Source organism: Urtica dioica, chromosome 12 (assembly GCF_054948205.1).
Source record: "Urtica dioica subsp. dioica isolate 48M chromosome 12, U.dioica_male_clone48M_v1_H2, whole genome shotgun sequence".
Classification (NCBI taxonomy): Eukaryota; Viridiplantae; Streptophyta; class Magnoliopsida; order Rosales; family Urticaceae; genus Urtica; species Urtica dioica.
Genome location: NC_142767.1, coordinates 14649293 through 14673502, shown reverse-complemented (window position 1 = coordinate 14673502; position 24210 = coordinate 14649293). Strand labels below are relative to the sequence as shown.

General features: G+C 34.3%; 2 protein-coding genes across 4 annotated transcripts; both read left to right on the top strand.

The window, feature by feature from the left end:
- The first annotated feature begins 1474 nt into the window (after positions 1–1474).
- On the top strand, positions 1475–4259 carry LOC149379411 (guanylyl cyclase 1). 3 transcript variants are annotated; one of them, XM_089604511.1, is made up of 10 exons: positions 1475–1638; positions 2039–2275; positions 2404–2528; positions 2723–2834; positions 3046–3120; positions 3242–3330; positions 3424–3485; positions 3624–3696; positions 3829–3901; positions 3975–4259. In XM_089604511.1, exons 2-10 carry the CDS (start codon positions 2129–2131, stop codon positions 4065–4067), a joined length of 849 nt encoding a protein of 282 aa, XP_089460637.1. In that variant the 5' UTR covers positions 1475–1638; positions 2039–2128; the 3' UTR covers positions 4068–4259. The 3 variants fall into 3 exon arrangements, with proteins under 3 accessions (XP_089460637.1, XP_089460635.1, XP_089460636.1); XM_089604509.1 differs by having other exon boundaries at positions 3829–3904; XM_089604510.1 differs by lacking the exon at positions 1475–1638 and adding an exon at positions 1751–1955 and having other exon boundaries at positions 3829–3904.
- A 12681-nt stretch (positions 4260–16940) lies between these two features.
- Positions 16941–20912, top strand: PLP6 (PATATIN-like protein 6). The gene is made up of 2 exons (XM_089603055.1): positions 16941–18654; positions 20430–20912. Exons 1-2 carry the CDS (start codon positions 17527–17529, stop codon positions 20697–20699), a joined length of 1398 nt encoding a protein of 465 aa, XP_089459181.1. The 5' UTR covers positions 16941–17526; the 3' UTR covers positions 20700–20912.
- Positions 20913–24210: the final 3298 nt, after the last annotated feature.

The window sequence follows — 24210 nt, the reverse complement described above, 5'->3', positions numbered from 1 at the left end:
TCTTGGTTTCTTAAACATTATTATCTCGGAGCCAGTAACGATATCATCTTTAAACATATAAGGCGCAGACAGGGGTTATATGTGCCACCTTTGGGATCCACTATCAAAACTTAAGTTTGAAAATCATTTGGTACCATTGACAACCTTTGTATATTTTTGGTATTCTAACATAATTACGAGAGAACAAAGGGTTTAGTCAAATCTTGTGATATATAGAGTTTTCACTTTCATTGACTTTGAGTGGTTATTGAGAGTCCAATGCATGCCACCTAAAGCCGTTATAATAGCTTGTTCAGTTGAAATCTGAGAGACAATTGTACTTCCTCTCGCATAACTCTGTATGCCGCGTCATAGTTAGTTAAGTTATAAATTGGAAATCAAGTAATAAAGTAAACAAAGGGTAGGCTTTAAATTCGTCTATGTTTGATCCTATTGGGACACTGAAATCTCATTTTTTTGTAAGTGGCCAAAGCCTTACTTTTTATTATTTTATCATATTTATGGGCATTTATTGTATAGTCGATATCCATAGAAATCCTATCTGGTTCCATGTACAAGATCTTGGGCTCTTCGGTTGGCTTGGGTATATCGGCCCGAGCTCGCCGAGTTGAAGTTACCTCAAGACAACAAAGCTCAATTTCAGATGTTTTGTATAATGGTTTAAAATCATATTTTTTCGCTTGAAAGATGTTTATGGGTTTGGACTCTCCGACGCAATATTATTGTTGTTTCAGGTTCATAGGATCATGGGTTTCTTTGTCGTTTGTCAGCCAATGTGTTCATATGATCATGGGTTCAATCCCCATGGGCTACAGAAATGTATGCTCTTTATGATTTATCATAAATTATGTAATTTTGGCTAATAGTATCATCTGCGTTTACACTGCTAATATATCATGTAATTTTAGCCAATAGTGTCACTTCTAAAAAATAAAAATAAAAAAACCCAAAGGATTTCCAAACCGGAATCCGAAAACTATAAATTGAACAAAGTTTATTTTTTTTAATATTATTTTTGAATTTATTTTTTATTGTGAAATCAAGGAGACAGTTTTGTTTCAAACATAGAACATGGAAAAAAATTGAGCAAAAGGTTTGCTTGCCTAATTAGTTGTTCAGCCAACTAAAGATATCTAATGCCTCAATTATCTTAATCAATAATATATGTGCAGTAAATGCTCGTTATTCATCAAATAAAATATTGATTTAAAATAGAAACGTTTTTTTTTTTTTTTATTCAGTCGAACTCATTGTCAAAAAAATCGAAGGTAATTTAGACAATTTATATTCGTTAAATGGGCTTATTAGCTATTCATTTTTATTTAAAACTATAAAAAAAACTATGGCTAGTTTGTAACAGCCAAAACTTAAAATGGCTATTTTGCTTACTTACCTTTTTTTTTTTTTTTTTTTTTTTTTTTTTTTCGTATGAGAGATTCGATGAATTAGTATATTACAAGAGACAACCAACCCCATAACTACACGACCCACCCATTTATTCCCCAACTATATTTTCCGACTTTTATTACTCGAAGCCAAAATCACCAATTTGGATAGCTACGACTCCAAATACCTTTCGACGATCTCTATCTCCGACAAACTTTTTATTCATATATATATATTTTTCTTCTCTCTAAGGTATATTCACTCTCCCCCTTTCTTCTGTCTTCCATTCATGTACGTCTATTCGTTTTGAATATATAATTGTTTTTACGTACTGTTTCTATTGGAATTTTCTCTTGGTGTTGTTCTGCGGCTAATCAATCCAGTTTTTTTCCTTTATTTTTTGTATTCGGTTTTTTTTTTCCCTGTGATTTTCATCGTCTGACTAATAAGATGTCTAGTTTCAGTAAGTAATTTAGAATAAGGGATGAAATAGATTTCTACTTTTGTTTAAAAGCTTACAGCTTTCTCTGTTGAAAGCCTTGAAATCGGTAGAGGCGTGAATGACCCATGTGAACTTTCGTTTCAGGATCACATGAATTTCAAATTTGTGAATATTCTTCCATCATGTTAATCACGATTTTATTCTCGGCAGGATATATTATTCGAAACCGGTGTTGTTCCGAGACTGTGTTCAAATGCATAGCCGCGAAAAAGGCTCATAAGTCAATATAGTCTGTAACTCATGTGGCCTCTATGCATGCTGTTTAATAAGAATTTCAAAGCAGAGGAAGAAGAGAGAGAACGCTCGGAATTTGTAGAATGCTTAGCTGATGCAAAATCATCTGTAAATCATGGCAATTCTGTGTTGCCTAGTTCTCATTTTGTCGAAGTGAGTCTGATTAGTTCGCGTACTAATTCCCAACAATTGTTTGCGATCTGTGATTACTCGCTGAAAAAACACACAAATTGTTTTTTTGTGATATACTCATTAAGGTGCTATTATTATGGTTATTATAGGTTCCACACATAAATCAGTTGTATGCTTGGGATTGTGGCCTTGCTTGTGTTTTGATGGTTTTTGGTACTTTTGGTATTCATAGTCACAACATCGAGTCACTGGCTGAGCATTGTCGCACCACAAGGTGATTCCCTAAAATTCTCTATTTTTGTGTATGAGAACTCAAATTCGCTCTCCGTGTGTTTGCATAGGTACTACATTGGTTAGAGACATTGTTAGATCGACTAAGCTGGACTTGACATAAATCAAGTTCATCTGTGGAATGAAATTATTTTGTTTGTTCGTTTTATAACTTATTATTGAACTCTTCGTGCGCAGCATTTGGACTGTTGACCTGGCATACTTACTGCAGAAATTTTCCGTCAGTTTTTCCTACTACACAGTAACATTTGGGGTAAATCCAAATTACTCTGTTGAGACGTTTTACAAGGTGATATGCTCGATTTGTTGCACTCTTTTTTCCTCTTTTTATTTTCATTTTTTTAATTTTCTCTTGTAGTGTAACATAGTACCTTGATGAAAGCGTTTATCTCTGTTTTTAATAATATTTATACGTCATAAACAAACCAGCGAAGTGTCTTGTAAAGATTTGTACTTCTTTCCAGAGTTATTCTGAACTTTGAACTTAAATTATGTTACAGGAGCAATTACCGAATGATCTAATACGAGTGGATACGCTGTTTAAAAGATCATTGGAAGCTGGTATAAAAATTAAGGTAATAACTTTAAACTCGTAACTGTGGCTTTTGAGGATAAATTTAATTACCATTTAATGTTGAAAGACATCTATATTCGCCCTCAAATTCAGTACCATTTTTTAAAAAAAATCTATAACAGTGTAAGTCAATCAGCCAAGAAGAGCTATCTCATTTGATCTTGTCGGGGAAATACATAGCAATCACGTTGGTTGACCAGCACAAACTGAGGTTAGCTCTCCTTTAAAATCTCAAATTATTTGTTTCTTCTTTGATTTACGATATACTAACTTAAAGTCTACTGTCACGATGTTATGTTGTTAGCCGGTCTTGGATGAAAGATGTGTTTGTAACAGATTTCAGCGACAGTAATTCCAATTACACGGGTAAGTTCCGAAACGTAATTCATAGATTCAGAGTATTCCAGTGAGACAAGAAGGATACTCGAGCTAGCTCATGCCTGTGTTTCCCAGTTTTGGACTCCTTTTTGTAGAGCCGATATAAGAAAGCTTTTTCACGTGTAGGTCATTACGTGGTAATATGCGGTTTTGACAGTTCAACTGGCGAGTTTGAGATTCGAGATCCGGCCAGCACTTGGTTGGTTCCATATAATATAAATTCCTATCCAATTTTTTTATAATTAGTTTCCGATATTCACATAAGTAGTAGCCTTTACACAGACATTAATTAGAGCTCATATACCTTTTTATCAATGGCCTCTTTTTGCAGGAAACATGTTAAGATATCATCAGACTGTCTAGAGGAGGCCCGAAAAACATTTGGAACCGATGAGGACCTTCTCGTGGTAAAGCCATTTGTATATATTTGGTGCCTATTACAAGTGATGTTCCTCTGATTATGATATATTAATGCAGATTTCTTTGGAGAAAAGATATGATAACAAGCAACTTGCTTCATCGACGCTGCTTTCTCAGATCTTCCCTATTTTTGATTCTGGATCTTTATAGCATCACAACTTGTTCATGTATAGTATTACTTTCTGTACATTATGAAGAAGATAAAAGAGTGAAATTATGACCTGTACTTTCTAGTAAATAATAAACACCTTCAAAGTCTGTAATTTAAATTCTGTATGTACTTCCTTCTTGAAATTTCAAAATAAAAGTTACCAAGCATGAGTAGAAAGCAAGTATTATCAAGCTGTTGTTTAAAAATGTCGATCTCGTGATGGTTCCATTTTTCATGAAATAATGATGGTGGATAGGAAAGCGAAGGAAATTTGACGATGCCGAATTTTTTAAATTCTTAGCTCTTAACAAAAGTTTTGTTATTTAAAAAAATAAAATAAAAATTCGTGAGAAGTTTGGATTTTATTTTTGTCAGAACTTTGGATAATTGCTAGAATATCTGAGTAAGATCGAACAATTGAATAAAACTTATAATAACGGGGTGAAAGTAACAAGTAACGTAGAATAAATTAGGTCCCAAATTTACATTTGGTTTAGATAAAAGGCAAGAAATTGTTCTTCCTATCCTGAAAAATCTTGATGCCTAGAACATACGTCACTTCCCCCAAATCCTTCTTGTGGAAGTGTGCGCTCAACGAACCTTCACATCCGATAACGTCTTCACATTTCAGAAGTACGTCATCCACGCAAAGTATTAAGACTACAACATCATGGTCCTTTAGTTTGTAAACACAAGATTCGTCATCATTCTGTTCGAAGCCATAGGTCTTGATACTCTCATCAATCCTCGAACTCTAGGAGTGCGAAGCTTGGTTAACTCCGTAAATGGACCCGTTAAGCCTCAACACGTCATTTTCTTGTCTCTTATCTGTAAATCATTTTGAGTGTTCCATATAAATGGTTTTGTCTAGCATTTTGTTAAGGAGACAATCTCGACGTCCATTTGCTGAATCTCATTTTCGAGACATTCGACGATGGATAAGAATATGCGAATATTTTTCAACATGGCTACATAAGCAAATGGTTGCTCATAACCGGTACCTTCTTGTTGAGTGTATCCTCTAGCCACAAGTCGATCCCTAAAGGTATAAAAAAAATTCTCTTTTCTTATTATAGAGCCACTTTAAATGATGAAGCGTCTACAAGATCCTTGAAGAGTGAGAGTACATAGTCTCGATTTCCTGGATCATGGCTTCAAGCCATAGGTCATTCGCAATCGGACTCTTTGTATGTTTTCTTCCCATTTATTTCTAAAAACGCTTTTGATTTTCACACCGTTGATGTCGATCACAAACCATGTTGGTTCCACCGCTCAGGTTCCGACAACTTGAGTAGGACCTTCATCATCTTCTACTTTAGTGACTACCGTTGTCGGTACAAGAACATCTCTCTCTTTCAACATTTCTCCGAATACCACTTTCCACAGAAGCTTGAAGTTTGTCATAAGTTCACTTTCTTTCTTCCCCTTTTTAAGATCATCATTTGGACCTCCCCAAATTATGCAGTTTTTGGAGTAATTTTCCTAGAGCCTGAAATATAGTAATTATGCTCCCTTCAATCTGATTCGCACCAATTTTGCGACCAAATGAGTCAATTTGTTAAACCAGCACATTTGAATTGGATGGCCTTAAATCTTGTGAGAGACCATTGGCAAGCGTAGTGATGACCACTGTTATTGTTGACAAATTTGAAAAAAGTAATGGCCTTAGCTAAACAAAATTACCTAAATCTTAGGTAGTTAATCTTAAAAAAAAAAAAAAAAAAAGGTGGTTAAATAGTTTTGCCAAAGTCAATGACCATTTCCTCATTCAAGGTTGTAAAGGATAACTTGATTAATAAGGAACAGTGGGAAATTAGTCCGGGGAGTTCCCTCAAGGTATTTTTATTTTCATATATCGTGCATTAAAGGACCTCCAATGCTAACATTATACTTGGTGTAATTTTTACACAAAATATAGTATAATTACACCAAATAATAATATAGTGCAACTTTTACACCCATTTTTTTTTCTCCAATCGTACTACATTATATCCTACACTAAATGGAATATTCTAATAATATTTTTTTATTAGCTTTTTAATCTAAGATACTTTTAGATTAGTGTCTTAATTTTATTAGTTATTAGTTATGTCTCATTACATATAAAAATTTAATTGTATTTTATTTACTAACTATGTGTAACATATAGTATAAATCAATAATAAATTATCTAAAAATAAAAAAGTGTAATTAAGAAAAATGAAAAATTAATAAACTTCATTACATAGATAATACAACATTTTATGTGAATAAATAATACACCATTATAAAAAAAATATGAAAATTACATATTACTAATTGAATTTTAATTAATTACATAGTTATTGGTTTGATATCTATATTTTTTTTAATTATCATCTTAATTTAAGTGGTATTGAAGAAATTAATTTGAATTATAAATAAAGCTCTAAATAGTTAAAAACATATTGATTAAACTAGGATTAACTAATATTATGTACTTTAGTTATGAATTATGAATTAATTAGATTAAAATGATGCTTAAACATGTGGTGTAATTTTTGCACCAAATTTGGTACAACACTATTCATTTGGTGCAAAAATTACACCAAATATGAAGTTATAGTATTTTTACCATTGGAAACTCTAACTCCATAGAGTTCTCTACTAGAGATGCTCTTGGACAAAAAGCTGCCAACCGTATTGATAATCACCACATTGAAAGACTTTTATTTCATTTATTTCCTACACTATTTTTCATTTGAGTACATGGCTTTGCATGAGTTTAATGAAGCGGCAAGCCCCCGAATTCTTACGTACTTGAATTCCATGTTGTATTTGACCCGACAAATGGTAATAGAGCTTTAAACTCCTTCGGATTATCCATGAACTTTGGATGTGTGGATAAAACTTGGTTTGACCATGAATATTTTACATTATGTTCATGATTTATGTGAGAATCTTAACATGTTTATTGGTCCATGGATTTTAGCTTGTTTTCCATGAAAATTCTAAAAAATAAAAAAAATAAACACCAAAATTAATAGGTGGAACTTCGACGACAATAAAATTAAATTTAATAAAACTTCTGTTGTCAATAACCACCAAAGCCTACATTCCGACGGCTTTTCGGCAATTTTTTGCCAGGTCTTGAATTATTGGTCTCATATTGAATTTGAAAGATCTTTTGCCATTTTTGGCCTGTATTGAAGTAAAACATTTAGCAGCATTCCGTGGCCTACTAAGTTCAAGGGAAAAAGAAGATCATTCCAAATGTCATCTTTGTACGCCAAAACAAAATGGAGTGGGCACAATTTGAGAGGATTTTATTGACAAGCCAAGTGAATCAAGAAATAGACAGAACGAGATAGTAAGTTAAAGCTCAAGACCAGCTATGGAATAAGTGATTACTTCTATTTTATTTTAGAGAAATTGTCTCATTTGCCATCAATTTCATAACATTTTCATATTTTCCACCAAAAGACTAATTTTTCCCAAAATGTCACAATCTATGTCAACAATGTTGACATCTCATAGTGAAAGGCAAAAATAGATGTCAACATTGTTGACATAGATGTCAACAATGTTGATATTTCGGTGTTATTTTGGATCAAATTAGTCTTTTGGTGGAAAGTGGAAAAATATTATAAAATTGGTGATAAATGAGGCAATTTCTCTTTATTTTATCATAATCTAATGCAAGGCTGCATTTTCAAGTTCTACTTCATTATGTATGCACGTAAACATAGTACATGGAAATTTACTTTGATAAGAAAAAAAAACACATTGAAAATTACATTCTAGAACCTAGGTACGACTTGTTTTCGATTATTGATGATGAAGTTACAATATACGGACTAAAATTTTCAATATGTAATAGATCTCACAAAATATCTCTTTATTAAACGTACGTACAGACGGCAAGTATTCGTCATATTTTTTTTCTGCATCCTCAGTAGTTGTCATAATAAAGATACATATATGACTATGTAATACCAATTCATTTTTCAATAAAAATAATTGAATACAAAAGATTCACATTTCAGTAATTTCCTAACATGAAATGTAAGTCTGTTTTTTCAACAAAAAGTCACTTCTAATAAGTCCCTCACAAATTCATGTTCACTAGCGGCCAAGGCACATTTACACCATAGAGACGTGCACACATTATACTGATGTTTCAGTATGTTGGGCAACATTTTATTTATTTATTATTTTTTTATAATAAGGGCAACCTTTTATTATAAGGCTGATTTTTTTTTTTTCCCTATAATACTCTATTGATATAATAATTGGCAACCACTAAACTATTGGAAGATACAAAAATACGAATGAAATAAAAGTGGGCAACTACTATTTCTTCACATTGAATTTTTGTTGTAGTAGTTACAATCTTCGTATTGAACTATTTTCTATATATATATATATGGGAAATATGACATCTCGAATACACCGTAAAGTATTGCACAAGATAAGCAAAGCTGGACAGGCCGAGCTCCCTGTAAAGAAAACTGTATCTAAAATCTAAACCACTTTTCCTTTTACATACAATCCAAGTGAAAGGTGTTCTTTCATACATATAGAAGTCTTGGAGTTTTTCACTCCAAGTCACTAAAGGTGTTCTTTCATTTTAGTACCTTTGGTTCAATGTGGAACATAAGTCGACCGAATGTAATGAGTTGGTTTTCTAGGTAAACTAGTTGAGAGAGAGAGACGTGTCGCTATTTGACGTAGTCACGTAGCGATCTCATGAGAAAAACTGAAAATATGTAGTTCTTTGAACACTACATCTTTCATGTGAGGTTTTCACTTGTTTGAACAATTAATTGAGTAATTAAACCATCAAAATTTGGAGATTTGCTAAATAGTCAATCTTATTGTAAATAGTCATTATGATGATGTGACATTGTTTGGACGTTTTTAGCATTTCATTTAGAGTCTGATGGTTATTTACAATTATTAACGGATATTTACAACTATTAATGTTTTTTTGGTTTTGTTTATAAAATATCGCGGCTATTTACTTAAAATTTAACAAATGTTGGCTATATGGCATACCTTGAGTTTTCGTATGACTATACCTAGAGAGCCCTTGTTTAAAATAGGGTCGTACAAAACCATACCGAAAATCGGATTAAACCGATAACCGAACCGATCCAAAACCGATAATCGTTGACTCGCTATATATTTGAAATTCGGATTCAGATAACTGATCAAATTCGGATTCAGATAACCGATCCAGTTTCAAAAACTAAACCGGATATCGGTTTTGAATTTTAAAAAATCGGAGATCGGATATTTAACTGATTATTTTTATTAAAAAATAAATAATCTCGTTAGGATAATATGATTCGTTTTTATTCGGAGTTTGATCACTGGAATAATTGATAACCGAGTAAGGATTTAAAAACTAGTTTCATAGTGATTATTGATTTCAAGAATTGGAAAAAAACGGTTTTTAAAACTGGATCCGGATTTTAAAGAACTGGATAACCGAATTTCGAAAATCGGATATTAAAATTGGATATTGGATTTAAGAAACTAGATAACCGAATATTTTGGTAACCAAATTTTGATTTTGGACAAAACTGGACCGGTTATTGGACCAAATTTTTTAAAATTGAAAATTCGGATTCGGATATGAAAAATTGTCAAAACCGAACCGAACCGATCCAATTTCGGCCCTAGTTTGAAAGACACGAGTTTAATCATTAAAAATATTGAAATGTCTTTATCATTGAAATTTGAATAATTTATTCGTAATTTATCCTTAAAAATTAAATGTAAGCAATTGCATAATATAAATATATTTTTTATAAGTTGTAAATTTGTTTTAAGGTATTTAGGTAAAGTATATAAATAAATTACTAAAAAATAATAATTGAAGAATTAATTTACTTTAAAAAGTCCCCTAAAATGTCAAATAATGGATAAATTTTAATTAATAATAAAAAATGACTATTACTACAAAGTAAATTGAATGATCAAAATATGATAATGGGAAATGGACAAGAATATGACTATTACTATAATGTTCAAAGCATGTTTTAAATGGACCATAACTAGTTCGAGAAAGTCTCTCTCTCTCTCTCACACACACACATACACATGCGTGTGCACGCGCACATACACACACGGATTTCAAGCTATGCCCAAGATGGACTGCCTCAATGGATTCTAAGCTTTGATTTTTTAAAAATATTTTTTTAGAATATTTTAGTTTTCAATTTTTATTTATTTATTAACAATAGAATAACAGAGTATTATATTTGGCCAAGATTAAGGCCACTTTTGGAATGGAACGTCGATTCCGAAATTCCAACAAGAACGGAACAAATTTTCCGTTCCGCTTGTTTGTCGTGGTTTAGGTTAAGGTTTAGAAATTATAAAAGTTAAGTGCTTGACCAAAATCGTAGTTATAGAATTGAAAAAAAAAAAAAAACTTTTACAGACTTTGGTAGAATGAAATATCATTATTGATATTCATGTCTATTTCTTCGTATAATATGACTCTTAGAGACTTTTAGATTGTAAAAATAGTAATAATTTTCCCTATATTTAGAATGATAGGTTTTTATGTCTTTTCATGTTTTCTCGTAATAATACATCATCTTTATATATATATTAATAGACATTAATTTAAAAATAAATTTGGAATGAGACATAGTTATACCTACAGCTCAAAACGTGAAACTAAATAGTGCCAAATTCATTTAAGATACGAGTCTAATACGTATTTTAATACAACTCAACAATGTAAATGATATTTTCCTCTATGGTAATTAAGAGACTCGGAGAACCCAATCAAGTAATCAAGTAGATCAAAATTTAAAGCCTGACGTTGACCTCTTGTAGTACTGTGACATAATCATTCAAGATCACTGTTAAAGTGTTAAAGGTCCCAAGTTTTAGTCTCCACAAGGCCCAAACAATGTGGTCCAATAACAATGGCCCAAGTTCAAGGGATGATCAACAAAACTTGTGATACAAGTGTACTTGGAAATTTGCGATACAAGTATCCTTTTTAAGGGATTATTGGGACATTTCCTTTAACTAATAACAACAAGAAAGAACTCTCTCATGAACTTCCGAAATGCCATTCATTACGAACTTACCTTAGGTTTGCTCGTTATTAATTCTACTGTAATACTTGGTATGATTCCTATGAGGCATCGAACGGAGTGAGATGACACTATTTTCTTATCTCTTTTATCTCACATTCTCTTTTATCTCACTGCGTTCGATACGTCATTATCTCACTAAAATCGAGCGTTCGATACCTCAATACCTTCGGTATTAACTAGGACTAAATTAAGGGACATTTCCATTTTCCTATTTTTTTCAAAAATTTACCAAAGTAGGACTATTAAAAAAAAATTATTTTTCTCGATGGGCTGAGCGGGAAAATAGAAAGAAAGAGAAAAAATAAGAGATTTTATTGGGGAAGATTGTAGGTTGTTAATTAGTATAATGGTATAATAGGTAGAATTTTGTGTATCTCTCATTTGACTTTTTTTTTACCGGTCCTAGTTTGGTAAATTTTTGAAAAAAGTAGGAAAATGGAAATTGGCCTTAATTTAGTCCTACTTTTGACAATTTTCCATTATTATTTTCAGATGTATATGAATTTTCCAATAATTTTGGAACAAAATTCATTAAGTCTATTTTAATTTAAAAATTTGACTATCCATTTTACGTATTTATTTTTTTAACAATCTCTCTCTCATGGCTGCTTTTTTTTGTTGAGTTGTTGAATCATCTTGACGTTCACTTTCGTTCTCATACAATCATTTGAAGATTTTTTTCATTTGAAGAATCTATAAATTTGTTTGAAGATTTATTAACATTTTGTCCATTTATAGATGTCAATTAATCTTCAAAGATTATGAGATTTTCTTCATAGATTTTGGGACTTCGTTTGAAGATCTATTGACATCCATAAAATTTATTGATAAAGGTGTCAATAAATCTTCAAAGAAATTCTTTGAACCTTTGAAGATTTATTGACATTTTCAGATTCTTCAATTGAAAAAAAAAATTCAAACGGTTGTATGAGAACGAAAGTGAACGTCGTGAGAACTCAACAACTCAAAAAAAAATCAGTCATGCACGAGAGAGAGAGAGATAGAGAGAGAGTGTTAAAAGATAAATACACAAAATGAGTAATCATACCTTTGGATTAGTCATACCTTTGAATTGAGATAGACTTATTGAATTTTGGACCAAAATTATTGGAAAGATTATAGTTGTGGTATAATCCCTTATTTGAAACTGAGAACAACCGCGATACAAGTATCCTTCATGTTTAGACATTAGAGATTTACAATGCAAGTTAATTTGTTTTGCCATTAATAAGTACTAAGATCATATTCAACAAAAAACTCCATAGATGCAGTTTCTTGCACTCCAAAATGTAGTTTATGTCACTTCAAATAGTATTTTATTTCTAATCCAATACTCTATTTTTTTACACATAATCCATACTTTTTATAATATTTTATAATTTTATATTCCTAGTTATTACATAATAGTACATATATATTGAACTTCTATCTTTTGTATTCAATCATGCTATACAATTTTACACCATATTATATAAATTTAAAATAATTATCTGACTCTCCAATAAATACAAAGTAATATTTTAAAAACAAAAAATAAACACATTACATATAACATTTAAATATTCCGAAAAAAATTTATAAAGTAAGATGCTTACTAAAATACTAATTAAAACTATACATATACTTGATGTTGCTTATGTCTATCATTTCGTAATTTGCACTTGACTTTATCATGTATTATATTTTAGTAATTTATTTTTAAAATTTAAATTTATATATACGCGATGTACTTTAATGACTTTTAATCAATGTTATGCCAAATTAGAATTATATAACATGATTTTGTGATAAAAAAAAATATAACTACGTGTAAAATATTAAAATACATTAAGTTTTGGAGTTATTTTGTAATTATTTAAATTATTTTAATATGATTAAAATCTCACTTCAAAATGGAGTAGAATGAATAGAGAAACTCCATATATTGAGTTTTTCTATTCACACACTCCATAATAGAGTGAGAAATAGGCTCGGGTTTGAGCAAATCCAACCCATTTTTTTTTCAAGTGCAAGCTAGCAAACTAGTCATTTTAAAAATATAGTCACCATCTTTAAAATTTTAAGTAATTAGTTAACATATGTTAATTTTTACATAAATTCCCTTAATTGTTTGTTTTCATAAATTAAAAAAAAAAAGCAATTACAATTCTGTAAATTAAAGAACCAATTAACTAATAAATGCAATTAAATATTTACTAAAAATAAAAAAAAATCATTGCATTATACAAAACCAATAGTAAAAAAATAGTTAAAATAAAGTAACTACCTCCTTAAAATAAAATAAGTAACAAAATAAAAATTCGCAATTAATTATCACCAATAATCAATATATAAATAAAGTGACGATTCAAAAGTTAAGAATTGGAAACCATATAACAATTAGGGCATATTAACAATAATTTACATCATAAGCTAAGAATATGAAATCATACAATAATCATGACATATTAACGTTAATTAACAAAAAAAAATATTGTTGGTTCAGAAGTTAAAAAACAATGAAACCATATAAAACCAGTAATCTAATAACGATAATCAATTTATGCAACAACTCCTGACCAGACCTCACGCTCCGCCTTAGCGAGCAACTCTATCGGGGTCACTCTCGTCATCGCCGCACCGCTTGGAGTCCCGCAGATCTGTCTGCTTTCGTCGCTGCTCTCTGGGACGGTGCTTGTCGGTGCAAACTGCAAAGTGAGTGCTCCCTCTAAGAATAATCGAAGAAGGAGGAGGAGAGAGAAATCAGTTGAGGGCTTTAGTTACCCAAAATGTAAACATCATTTAGATTGGCGGTGAATACCACCTCTTGCTAGTTATCGTAAAACGTACCACAGAAGTAAGCAAGAACTTTCAGGCAACACAATGAGTGTATTCTTAAAGCTCTTGTCGCCATGAATCTATAGGACTTGAAATCAGTGTTTTCGAGTTCATACGAGAAATATATGGATTTTTGAAGAGAAAAAAAAACGAAAATTGAGTGGACGAGAGAAAGAGAGAGAGAGAGAGAGAGAGAGAGAGAGAGAGAGAGAGAGAGAGAGAGAGAGAGTACTTGTTGAAAATAAGAAGTTAAAACAATTAATAATAATAATTTGAATATATACTTAAACATGTTTCACAAATCAGGAAAAGACAAAAAAAAAAAGACATTAAATATGTCATGTCAACCTATAGTTATTTGTTTAACATTTTTAAATATTAGCTAAATTAAAATTCCTACGTTTCATATAGTACTAACTTGGTGCTATTTCTCTTTTTGCAACTAGTTATTAGAAAGAGATTGGTGTCAGAGGTTAGCTACGCTCTTTGGGTTCATTTGAGACGCGAATACATGTTGCATGAATTTTACGACATGTTTTTATTTTATTTTATTATTAGCATGAATTTTCCTTATAATATCGTTTATGATTTCATGTAAAATGTCGTCCACTTATTAACTTGTCAACTAATAAAGAAGGGGGATTTTCGCCATAACAAATATTATTTGGTTATTTATTAGGCTGTACGGTTTGAGTTGACTTTGTAATATTTTCAGGGTTATATTCTCCCGTTCATCATAGTAAACATGATTATTTTTTTAACCTAATGTTCAATTATTCGTTTATTTTGTTTTATCAAATCAATTATTCGTCTACCAGTGAGTAATTTTGAATTATTTGTTTAAATTATTTTGGAACTAATCCATCCATCATTATTAAATTTAAAGTTTAGAAGTAGTTCCGCTGCACGGCACTAAGACCTAAATACCAATAATATGACGTTAGACTTTGTTGTTTTCTATTTAATAAAGTGCAACCATGCATTATTGGAAGAAACAAAATATCATCCAAACTTCCAAACCATTATTTTCATCGAAATATGTCGTTAGCAAAAGAGAAAAAAAAGATTATCATCACTTCAACATCAATTATGGGAATTGATAGTAAGTTATTTAATAATTTTTTATTATAATATATAAAGTAGTTTATAATAATAATTATGGGATATATATCGTTCTTTGTTAATAAAGTAATTTTATGTATTTGATATTATTGAAAGGCTTTTCAAGGATACCACAAGGTCGATTGAAAGAAATTAAATTTCTGGCCTGATAATTGTGAGTACTACTTGTACTTGTTGGAGATTTATCTAATTAAAAGTCAAAATATAATATTGATAAAGTTATAGAGATGTGCATGATCCATGATTCCATACGACGATAAAAACGATGGAGCTCTAAGATCACATCTTTGGAATAAAATCATTACTAGCTCTTATATTCTATGAGTAATGTCCGCCGATATAAACTGAAATCGAAAAAAAAAAAAAATTAGACCAGACCGGTCAATGTCTAAACAAACTTAAACCAAATAAGAGAAAAAAAAATTGGACCGGAACAAATCGGTTTGGTTAGGTTTAGCTCATTTTAGAGTCATTTAGACCGTTGTAACCATTTTAGTCCAGACCATTTTAGACCGTTAGACTGTTTTAGAGTGTTTTAAATTGACTCATCTGAGAGCATACCGTTTTACATTTATTTTGTTATATTTTCTAAGGTTAATTGGTTCGATCCGATTATGAACAGTTAATTTTGGACCTATTTTTATCATATATTTTATTTTAATATTTATCTATTTGTCCGATTTAGACTATGGTGTCAAAAATTTAGACCGAATCGAATCGCAACCGTTTGAAATTTGACCATTCATTTAAAAACTGTGAGCCCAGGAACAAAAACTAGAAGTCGTCCTCTTAAATTTAGGATTGCATCTATCTAAACCTAGCATTTGGCAACGGAAGTGACGGAAGGAAGGACTTTCGAGTCGTATTTTTGCATGACAGAATTTTCGAGTTTCGTGTGGCATGGACTAAACGATTACCAAAGACATACAGAAGTGGCAGAGGCATTGATCGGAAGAAGACAGAAGACCTGGCTTCCCCATTCGGCATCGCAGGTTTTGTTTTATTTTATTTTTTATTTTGTTTATATTAAATTTGGGTCGTTGGATGTAAAATCCAACTACCCAGATTTCGGCTGCCATTAAAGAACTGTAACAACGCGACCAAGTTTTTTTATCTTGTTTTTTTTTTTTAATTTCCAATAAGGTTTTGAGCGTTACTGGAATACCACTACCGTAAGGCAAGAAATTACGTCGTTAACGTTCGGAATTTTCCGTTGCAATCCGAGCAGAAAAAATTCGTGGTCGGAAATAATATTTTCAGTATTGTCCGATAACCAGAATTTTTCGCCGTCCTACCAAATTATATAAACGATATTTTCCGGAGCTTCTTTGAAAATAAAAATGAAAAATTTGGCCTAATCTCATTAGCAAAGCTCATTCTTCCCATGTCGCTACCACAAAGGAGCCTTTGACCCACGAATACGATGTACCCAGTCAGCACGTATCACACCGCCTCACTCTAGCAGCGTGGACCCCACAGTCAAATATTTCCACGTCACAGTTACAAGGGTAAACTCGTCACACAAAAAGTCCTCTCTCAAAATAGGGAAATGTTTGTTATAGTGCGTGCGTACCCATTCTATTACCGACGAATTCTCATCCAATCGGAGGGTCCCACGCGTTAAATGACAAGCGCGCGAACGAAAGAGAGAAAAAAATGAAACATCAAAATTTCTCCTTTTTCGCAAGATTTGACCGTTGATTGCGGACAAACATCTCGCGGGCGATTTAGATCCGTTCGATCGTAAAGGGCGAGCGATACTCAACCGTCGGAAACGCCCAAAAGTTAATAACTTAAAAAAAAAAGGAATAAAATTCGAGGGCAGGAGGGTTTTATCGAAGAGACCGTACCCAATAAACGAGAAACAGACAGATAAATATAATAATAAATGTTGTTGAGCATTTTTGTTAATTTCTTATATTTTTTTGTGATTGAATTGAATTGAAGCAAAATATGAATTCTTCTATGGTATTTATATCTAATATTAATATATCAACAAGAGTGAAGACAGACATGCTCTGAAAACCTCTGTACATCTGCCTGTTCATTCTTCTTCTTCTTCTTTTTTTTCTAAATAATACTTACTTGCTTGCTCTCTTAAGTTTCTTCATGCTATTTCTGTATGTGATTGTGCCATAAAGTATTTGCTTTGATTGGCCTGAGTCAAGGAATAGTGGTTGTTGCGAAGGAAAATAAAAAGCAAATAGAAAAGAAGAAAGAGATTCCGTTGGCGGAGCTTTCTGTGGGGGAGTTTGGTTTATCACACTTGTCATGTGATTTTGGAATGTTGTGATATATTGTGTTTTGAAGAGCCAAGGGCGTTACGTACAAGGTGAATCAAAAGTCACAAACCTTGCTTTGGCTTGACCGAGCTTAGAGCAAGCATAACTAGTTCATATACATTTCTATCCAAAACAGAGAGAGAGAGAGTTCTTCCATGGCTGCGACAAATCTGTTGGAAGAAATAAACGAGCCGAGCATCGACACGGACAAGCTGAGCTACGAGATATTCTCGATTCTGGAGAGCAAATTTCTGTTCGGCTACGACGACCAGAAGCTCTGGATCCCCAAACAGATCGCTCCGACCGCCGAGGCGGAGGCGGAGAAGCTCGAAGCTCAGCCGCAAGGTCTGGCGTCCGAGAGCGACGTCGCGGCGGCGATCAAGAACCAGAGAGGAAAGATATGCATCCTCAGCATCGACGGCGGCGGCGGAATGAGGGGAATCCTCTCCGGTAAAGCCCTAGCTCACCTCGAGGCGTCGCTGAAGTCGAAATCCGGAAATCCGGACGCGAGAATCGCCGACTACTTCGACGTGGCCGCCGGCGCCGGCGTCGGCGGAATCTTCACCGCCATGCTCTTCGCCACTCGCGACCAAACCCGCCCGATCTCCGACGCCGACGACACCTGGAAGTTCCTCGCGGAACACGGGAAGAGACTGTACCGCTCCGGCGGCGGCGTGCTCCGGCGAGTCCTCCGGCCGGGCCACGGCGGCTCCTCCGGCTCTGCGACGTCGGGATTGGAGAAGGCGATGAAGGAGGTCTTCAGCAGCAAAGGCCGAGCCCTAACCCTAAGGGACACATTGAAGCCGGTGCTGATCCCTTGCTACGACCTCTCCAGTACGGCGCCGTTTTTGTTCTCCAGAGCCGACGCGCTGGAGACGGAGAGCTTCGATTTCCCTCTCTGGGAGGTCTGCCGCGCCACGTCAGCAGAGCCGGGCTGGTTCGACCCGGTCCCGATGCGGTCCGCGGACGGGCTGACCCGGTGCCTCGCCGTGGACGGAGGATTGGCGATGAGCAACCCCGCCGCGGCGGCCATCACGCACGTGCTGCACAACAAGCAGGAGTTCCCGCACGTGCGGGGCGTGGAGGACATTCTGGTACTTTCCATTGGGACCGGCCAGGGTTTGGAGGTCAGCTACGACGGCGAGAAGGTCAAAAAGTGGAAGCCCAAAGAGTGGGCCCGGCCCGCCGCTAGGATCGCCGCCGACGGCTCCGCCGAGCTCGTCGACCAGGCCGTGTCCATGGCGTTCGGTCATCGCCGGAGCTCTAACTACGTTCGGGTTCAGGTACAATATTATTAATTGTTATTCTTTCATTTATTGTTAAATTTATTATGCAACAATTCCGAGTCTCTGACTTTGCAAATATGACGTCTTTAACTCGTTTTTTATTAAGAAATATATCATATATTAGTAGTGGTTACTAAGTATTTCCTATTTGGAGTTGGTGCGCATTAACTCGTATATTGAAAATTCTTCTAAGTTTTTGATTATGTAGTGTATATTTATTGAACTTGGAAAGTGCCTAAGATGTTTTCAATGCCCGATCACCAATTTTCAACACCCATTGGTAATATAAGGAATCCTTTGATTGCGGTGTTTTGTGACATCATGTGACGGTAACTTCAATTTTTAAGTGGAAATCTAGGCAGTCATTTATTACCAAAATTTACCGTGTGGCTATTTCGCCTCTTTAAGAAGGGTTTGTTCTTTGTTCACTCTCTTCGCGTGTTTCTGGTGTACGAGACAGACTAGGCCAGCCTGGTTAAATGGTCAATCGTTTGTGTGATGTCGTTTTGTTATGACATGTAGATATTATTCGTATGGATAGAAAATAGGTCGATAGATACACACCCATATTTGGGATTAGCTGACATGCTTCGGAGTTGGGTTAAATATGGTATCACGCAATTTAATGCTGTGGTGTGGGAGAAGGAGAGGCTGGTAGTAACTCTAGTTATAAAGAACCGTTTTGGCATTTTCTGAAGTGAGAGAGTGAGACTGAGAGACTGTCTTTGGGTGGACTTGAAAGTTGAAACCTCTGTTCTTTTTTTGTGTAGTTTGTGACTAATGGGAACCAAAATGGGGACCTATATGTGTCCATGTCTGTGTCTGTGTGGTGTTTTTAGACTATGCTCGGCTTCGGGAAAAAACTCTCTTTGAATTTCCTTTGGGGTCAGAGAGAGAGAGAGAGAGAGAGAGAGAGAGATTCCAATTTCTTAATTAAGGACTTTCGAGAAATGACTGTTTTTGGACCAACTCTATACCCACCTCGTTTGACAATTTGTCCTTGAAAAAGTCGGTTTCCTGCTTTTGGAATTTTTTTTTTTTTTAGTTTTTTTTTAATATATCTCACAAAATACCCAATATTTGCCAATTGCGTGGGGTAGTAGTGGAGATTCTTACTCATTGGAAACCATACTCTCGTTCCCATTTTCACCTAGTTTTTCTTTAATCTCTACTTAGGGGAAACAATTCCCACTAGCTTAGCGGAAAGTGAATTGTTGTTGAACTGGTACCGCAAATACTTAGGGGAAACAATTCCCACTAGCTTATAAGGTGTTCGCTTTATTTGCTAAATGCATATAGGTTAGCTATTATTATGATTTAGACTTGTGGTGCTTTACTTTATGTAATGCCATTGCCAACGTAGCAGAGCAAAAGTCTCTGATCCATCTTCATTTTCTTTTTCCTTTCTAGTATAACTGCCTTTTGCCACTTGGTGTCTATAGGTAGAAAGTTTGGTTTCTATTTCTCTCAACCTCTGAATGTAAATAATGCAGGCAATGATATATGGATATGGTCTATAGGACATCGAATTCTAGTGGGAATGAAAGCGTTCTTTAATTATAAATGAATGTAAAGTCTTTTCCATTGTTGGTGCTCGGTGTTTAATATTCTTAGTTAAGAATTGGCATATCCTTTATTGGGTATGAATGGTATTAAGTAGTCCATTATCATCACCTTTCTTCGCCAGCTAAGAAACTTTACATTTCTGGGGCCTCAAAGCTTTTCATTTGTGGTCTAAGATACTAAAAGCTATAGAACCGGGGTTTTGTCAGGCAAACGGATCAAGCATGGGGCGTTGCGGGCCAAATGTAGATACGGACTCGAGTCCCGGCAATGTAAATATGCTTCTGGGATTGGCGGAGGAGATGCTGAAGCAGAAGAACGTCGAGTCGGTGCTCTTCGGTGGCAAGAAGATCGGCGAAGAGAGCAATTTTGAGAAGCTCGACTGGTTCGCCGGAGAACTGGTTGTTGAGCATCAGAGGAGGAGTTGCAGAATAGCTCCCACTGTTGCTCTCAAGCAAGCCATTCCTAGACCAACCTGAGTGAAGAAACATTATTATGGCCGTGATGTGACGGTAAAAACGCTTACCCATAATTTGTATCTCCAATACCGAGCTTTTGTTCTGTTCAGATTGTATCTTCTAATCGAGTACATGAGCTTGAAGAATCCTGTAATACATATTCCTGTCACAAGAGAAGTTATTTATTTTTTTTATTTTAAACATTTTAATAGGAATGGTGTGGTGTACAATGTACATGTGCTGTCCCGTATATAATTATCTATACGAACTGAAAAACTATTTTTCAACCAAGTAGGTGCTCGGTCATAACTTCAATTTAACTTGTCTTTCCGTTTCTCTGTAGCTTGTGATAATATGCTATTTGCTAATATGTAATTTAGTGGTGGTTGATTAGAACACGGTAGTTAGATTTTCAAATTTTTGAGTTCTGTACGTCCGTGGCTCTTGGTCTTGTCATCTTTTCTGGTTTGATTTGAAGCTCTAGTGTAGCCTCAGTAACAACAACTTTGTTGTTCTTGCTAAACAGAAATAGGTGGATGTGCCAGGGACCATAATATGACCCACTCTTTGTCGGCTTACCGACACAATTCTCAACTTTCATGATGCTAGTTTAGTAATTTTGTTGTGTGCAACATTGGATTTGGAAGTCCATCCGAGGGTATACTGGTACTTTGCTGGGCATCAAATCATTGTGTATCTAAAGCATTTCCGTGGTCCGGAAAAAAAAAATTAAAGAGAAAGGTTGACCCTTTTGATTATGTCTCATGTGAATGTTTCCAATTTGCCTCAAAGTTTTATTTCGTAGGTTTTATTTATTTATTTATTTATTTGGATAGCTAATTAGGAAGAAAGATATTGGAAGGCTAGATTTTAATCTTCTCTAAATAACAGAGGTAGAAAAAACACTGGTCTTAATCAAACAAAAGCATCGTGTAAATAAAAATGTCAAACAAAAGCATCAAAGACAATAGCATCATAAATAGAAAAATAAATTACATTTTGACCCCTTAAACTACAGCCTTTGTAACAACGTTCCTCTCATAATATGAAAACTCGATCTTTACCCTTCAATATCATATTTTGTGTCATTATAGTCCTTCTAATTATTGTTAGACCAAAACGTCAGTTAAATATTAGCACATGCCCAGAGATGAGCCAAGGCTATGGGCAACAAAGCTAGCATCGACCCCAAAAGCGAAGCAGGTGAAACCAGCCAAAGCGCCAGACTTGGCGTCCAAAACGACGTAAAATAGGAAATAAACGACGGTCAAAACAAACCCAGAGTTGAGAATCAGGAATCCAAATCCCTGACAACAATCGATCAGAGGTCTGGAGGTCTGAAGGGATACAAGAGGATGAGGAGCGAGAAAACGATCGGCTAGACAAAGGCATGTGGATAGCGACATTCACCGGATTCCGATGATACACGCCATAGAAGGCGAAGTACTTCTCTAGATTGAAAAGCTTAGACATGTTTTTAATTCTGTATATGTGTTTGAGTTATGTTTCAATAAAACAAAAACAAGTTATATGTGTGTGTGTATATATATATACACACACACAAGTACATTTCGATAATTTCCCTCTTTTAAGAGTTATGTGATGGCCATGTGTTGATATTTAACTGACGTTTTTGTCTAACAATAAATAGAAGGACTATAATGACACGAAACATGATATTGAAAGGCAAAGGTTGAGTTTTTATACTACGAGGGGTACGTTGTTACAAAGATTGTAGTTCATGGGGCAAAAATGTCATTAATTCTAAATAGAAGTCGGAACTTCCTCAATCGTGTAAAAGCTATTATAAAGACTATGGCCACCCAATTATAATTCCTTCAACACAAAAATCCCATAAAAGCGACTTGCTGAAGATAAAATACTGTCAAATAATGGAGAGGCTCCAATTCGGACAATGTCTCTAAGTCGCAGATTGTTAAAAAGTTCTTGTTATCTCTTCCCACAATAATTTTTTTTTACAAATTGGAAAATTCAGTTAGGACTTAGGAGTATGTCAAGGTAAATAGCCATATCTCCGTTAGGTCGTCGAAGATGTTGTCTCTTTACTATGTTGTGTTCTCGCTGTTGATCAAATAACAAGAATGCTTTTAATGCATTCTATGGTAGAGAGAATGTCTTTTAAACCTCATTAGGCACTGGACCATCAAAATAATATGTACTTGCGTATATTTTTTAAGCAATAGCATCACCCAAAATATATTAGAATATGAATATGCGCCAATCTAGCCTCACAAAGATAGTGCAGTTAATGATCTCAAAATTTCTAAAGTCAAGGCCCCCGACGCTCTCTGGGAGACAAAGGTACCATGTTAGTGTAAGATATTTTTACACATACTAAAAGTGTTCTAGCAACATGAACACGTTAAAGCGGAAGCGAAAAGGATCGGTTTACCTCCGGTCATTGTTGTGTTTTTCCGGCGAGCTCCGGACTCCGATTCGGGCGAGTTGCTTTGAGGATCTTCTAAACTCTCGCTCTCACCCTTAGATGGCGTTGGTATTCCGAATGTGTGAGTGAGTTTAGGGACCCCAAAACGTTTTATTTATAGTCTCATTGCCATCAATGAGAAAAATCACAATCCCACTATTGTGGGCAATTACTTGATTCTTGGGCATTTATTTGAGCTCGAATTTGGCCATTAATTACTTGGTCAATCTTAATATATATGGACCACAATAAGGGAAAGAATATTTCCTCATTAAAGAATATTTTATAGAAATATTCTTACATTCTCCCACTTGGTCCATATAGCTCAAAATTTACAAAGAACAAAATATATGAATCATGGCGATTGGTTCTCTATGAGCGAGTATTATCTTCCATGTATTACTATATATTCAGCCTCTCAACTTAATAGCCCTCTTATTCTTTAGTGAATAAACCATATGTTTATTCTAGGTCCACTTAAACGATATTTCTCAATAAATATAATGAATGTGCACAACTATATGAGAAATTATCTTATTGAATTAGAGTTTATGCAAAACAAATGTACCCTGTATTCAAGGATTACGTCATGGAACCAAGTCCCGTGTTTTTCTGAATGATCCTTGAATTTCTTTAGTGGCATGCCTTTAGTCAAGGATCGGTAATTATTAACTCAGTGCTAATGTGTTAGATGACCACTTTATCATCTTTAACACGTTCTCTAATGACTAGATAATTAATGTCGATGTGTTTGCTTCGACTTCACTTTTACTAGTCATAAAACAGCAGCTGAATTGTCAAGGTACAACTTTAGTGGCCTAGAAATAGAGTCGACAACTCTAAGCCTAAATATTAAACTCTTCAACCAAACACCATGCGATGTAGCTTCAAAACAAGATACGAACTCAGCTTCCATCGTGGATGTAGCAGTCAATGTCTGCTTAGTGCTTCTCCATGACACGGCTCCACCGGCTAGCATAAAAACATATCCCGAAGTGGATTTTCTTGAATCAATGCAGCCAGCGTAGTCAGCGTCAGAGTAGCAAACCACTTCCAATTCATCAGTCCGTCTGAGCATAAGCATGT

Excerpts from the sequence above, each read along its gene's own strand:
- LOC149379411 (XM_089604509.1), top strand. The coding sequence starts at position 2,129 with ATGTGGCCTCTATGCATGCTGTTTAATAAGAATTTCAAAGCAGAGGAA. Across the intron at positions 2,529-2,722 it reads GAGCATTGTCGCACCACAAG|CATTTGGACTGTTGACCTGG; the intron begins GTGATTCCCTAA and ends CTTCGTGCGCAG. Across the intron at positions 3,331-3,423 it reads GTTGACCAGCACAAACTGAG|CCGGTCTTGGATGAAAGATG; the intron begins GTTAGCTCTCCT and ends TTATGTTGTTAG.
- PLP6 (XM_089603055.1), top strand. The coding sequence starts at position 17,527 with ATGGCTGCGACAAATCTGTTGGAAGAAATAAACGAGCCGAGCATCGAC. Across the intron at positions 18,655-20,429 it reads CTAACTACGTTCGGGTTCAG|GCAAACGGATCAAGCATGGG; the intron begins GTACAATATTAT and ends GGGTTTTGTCAG.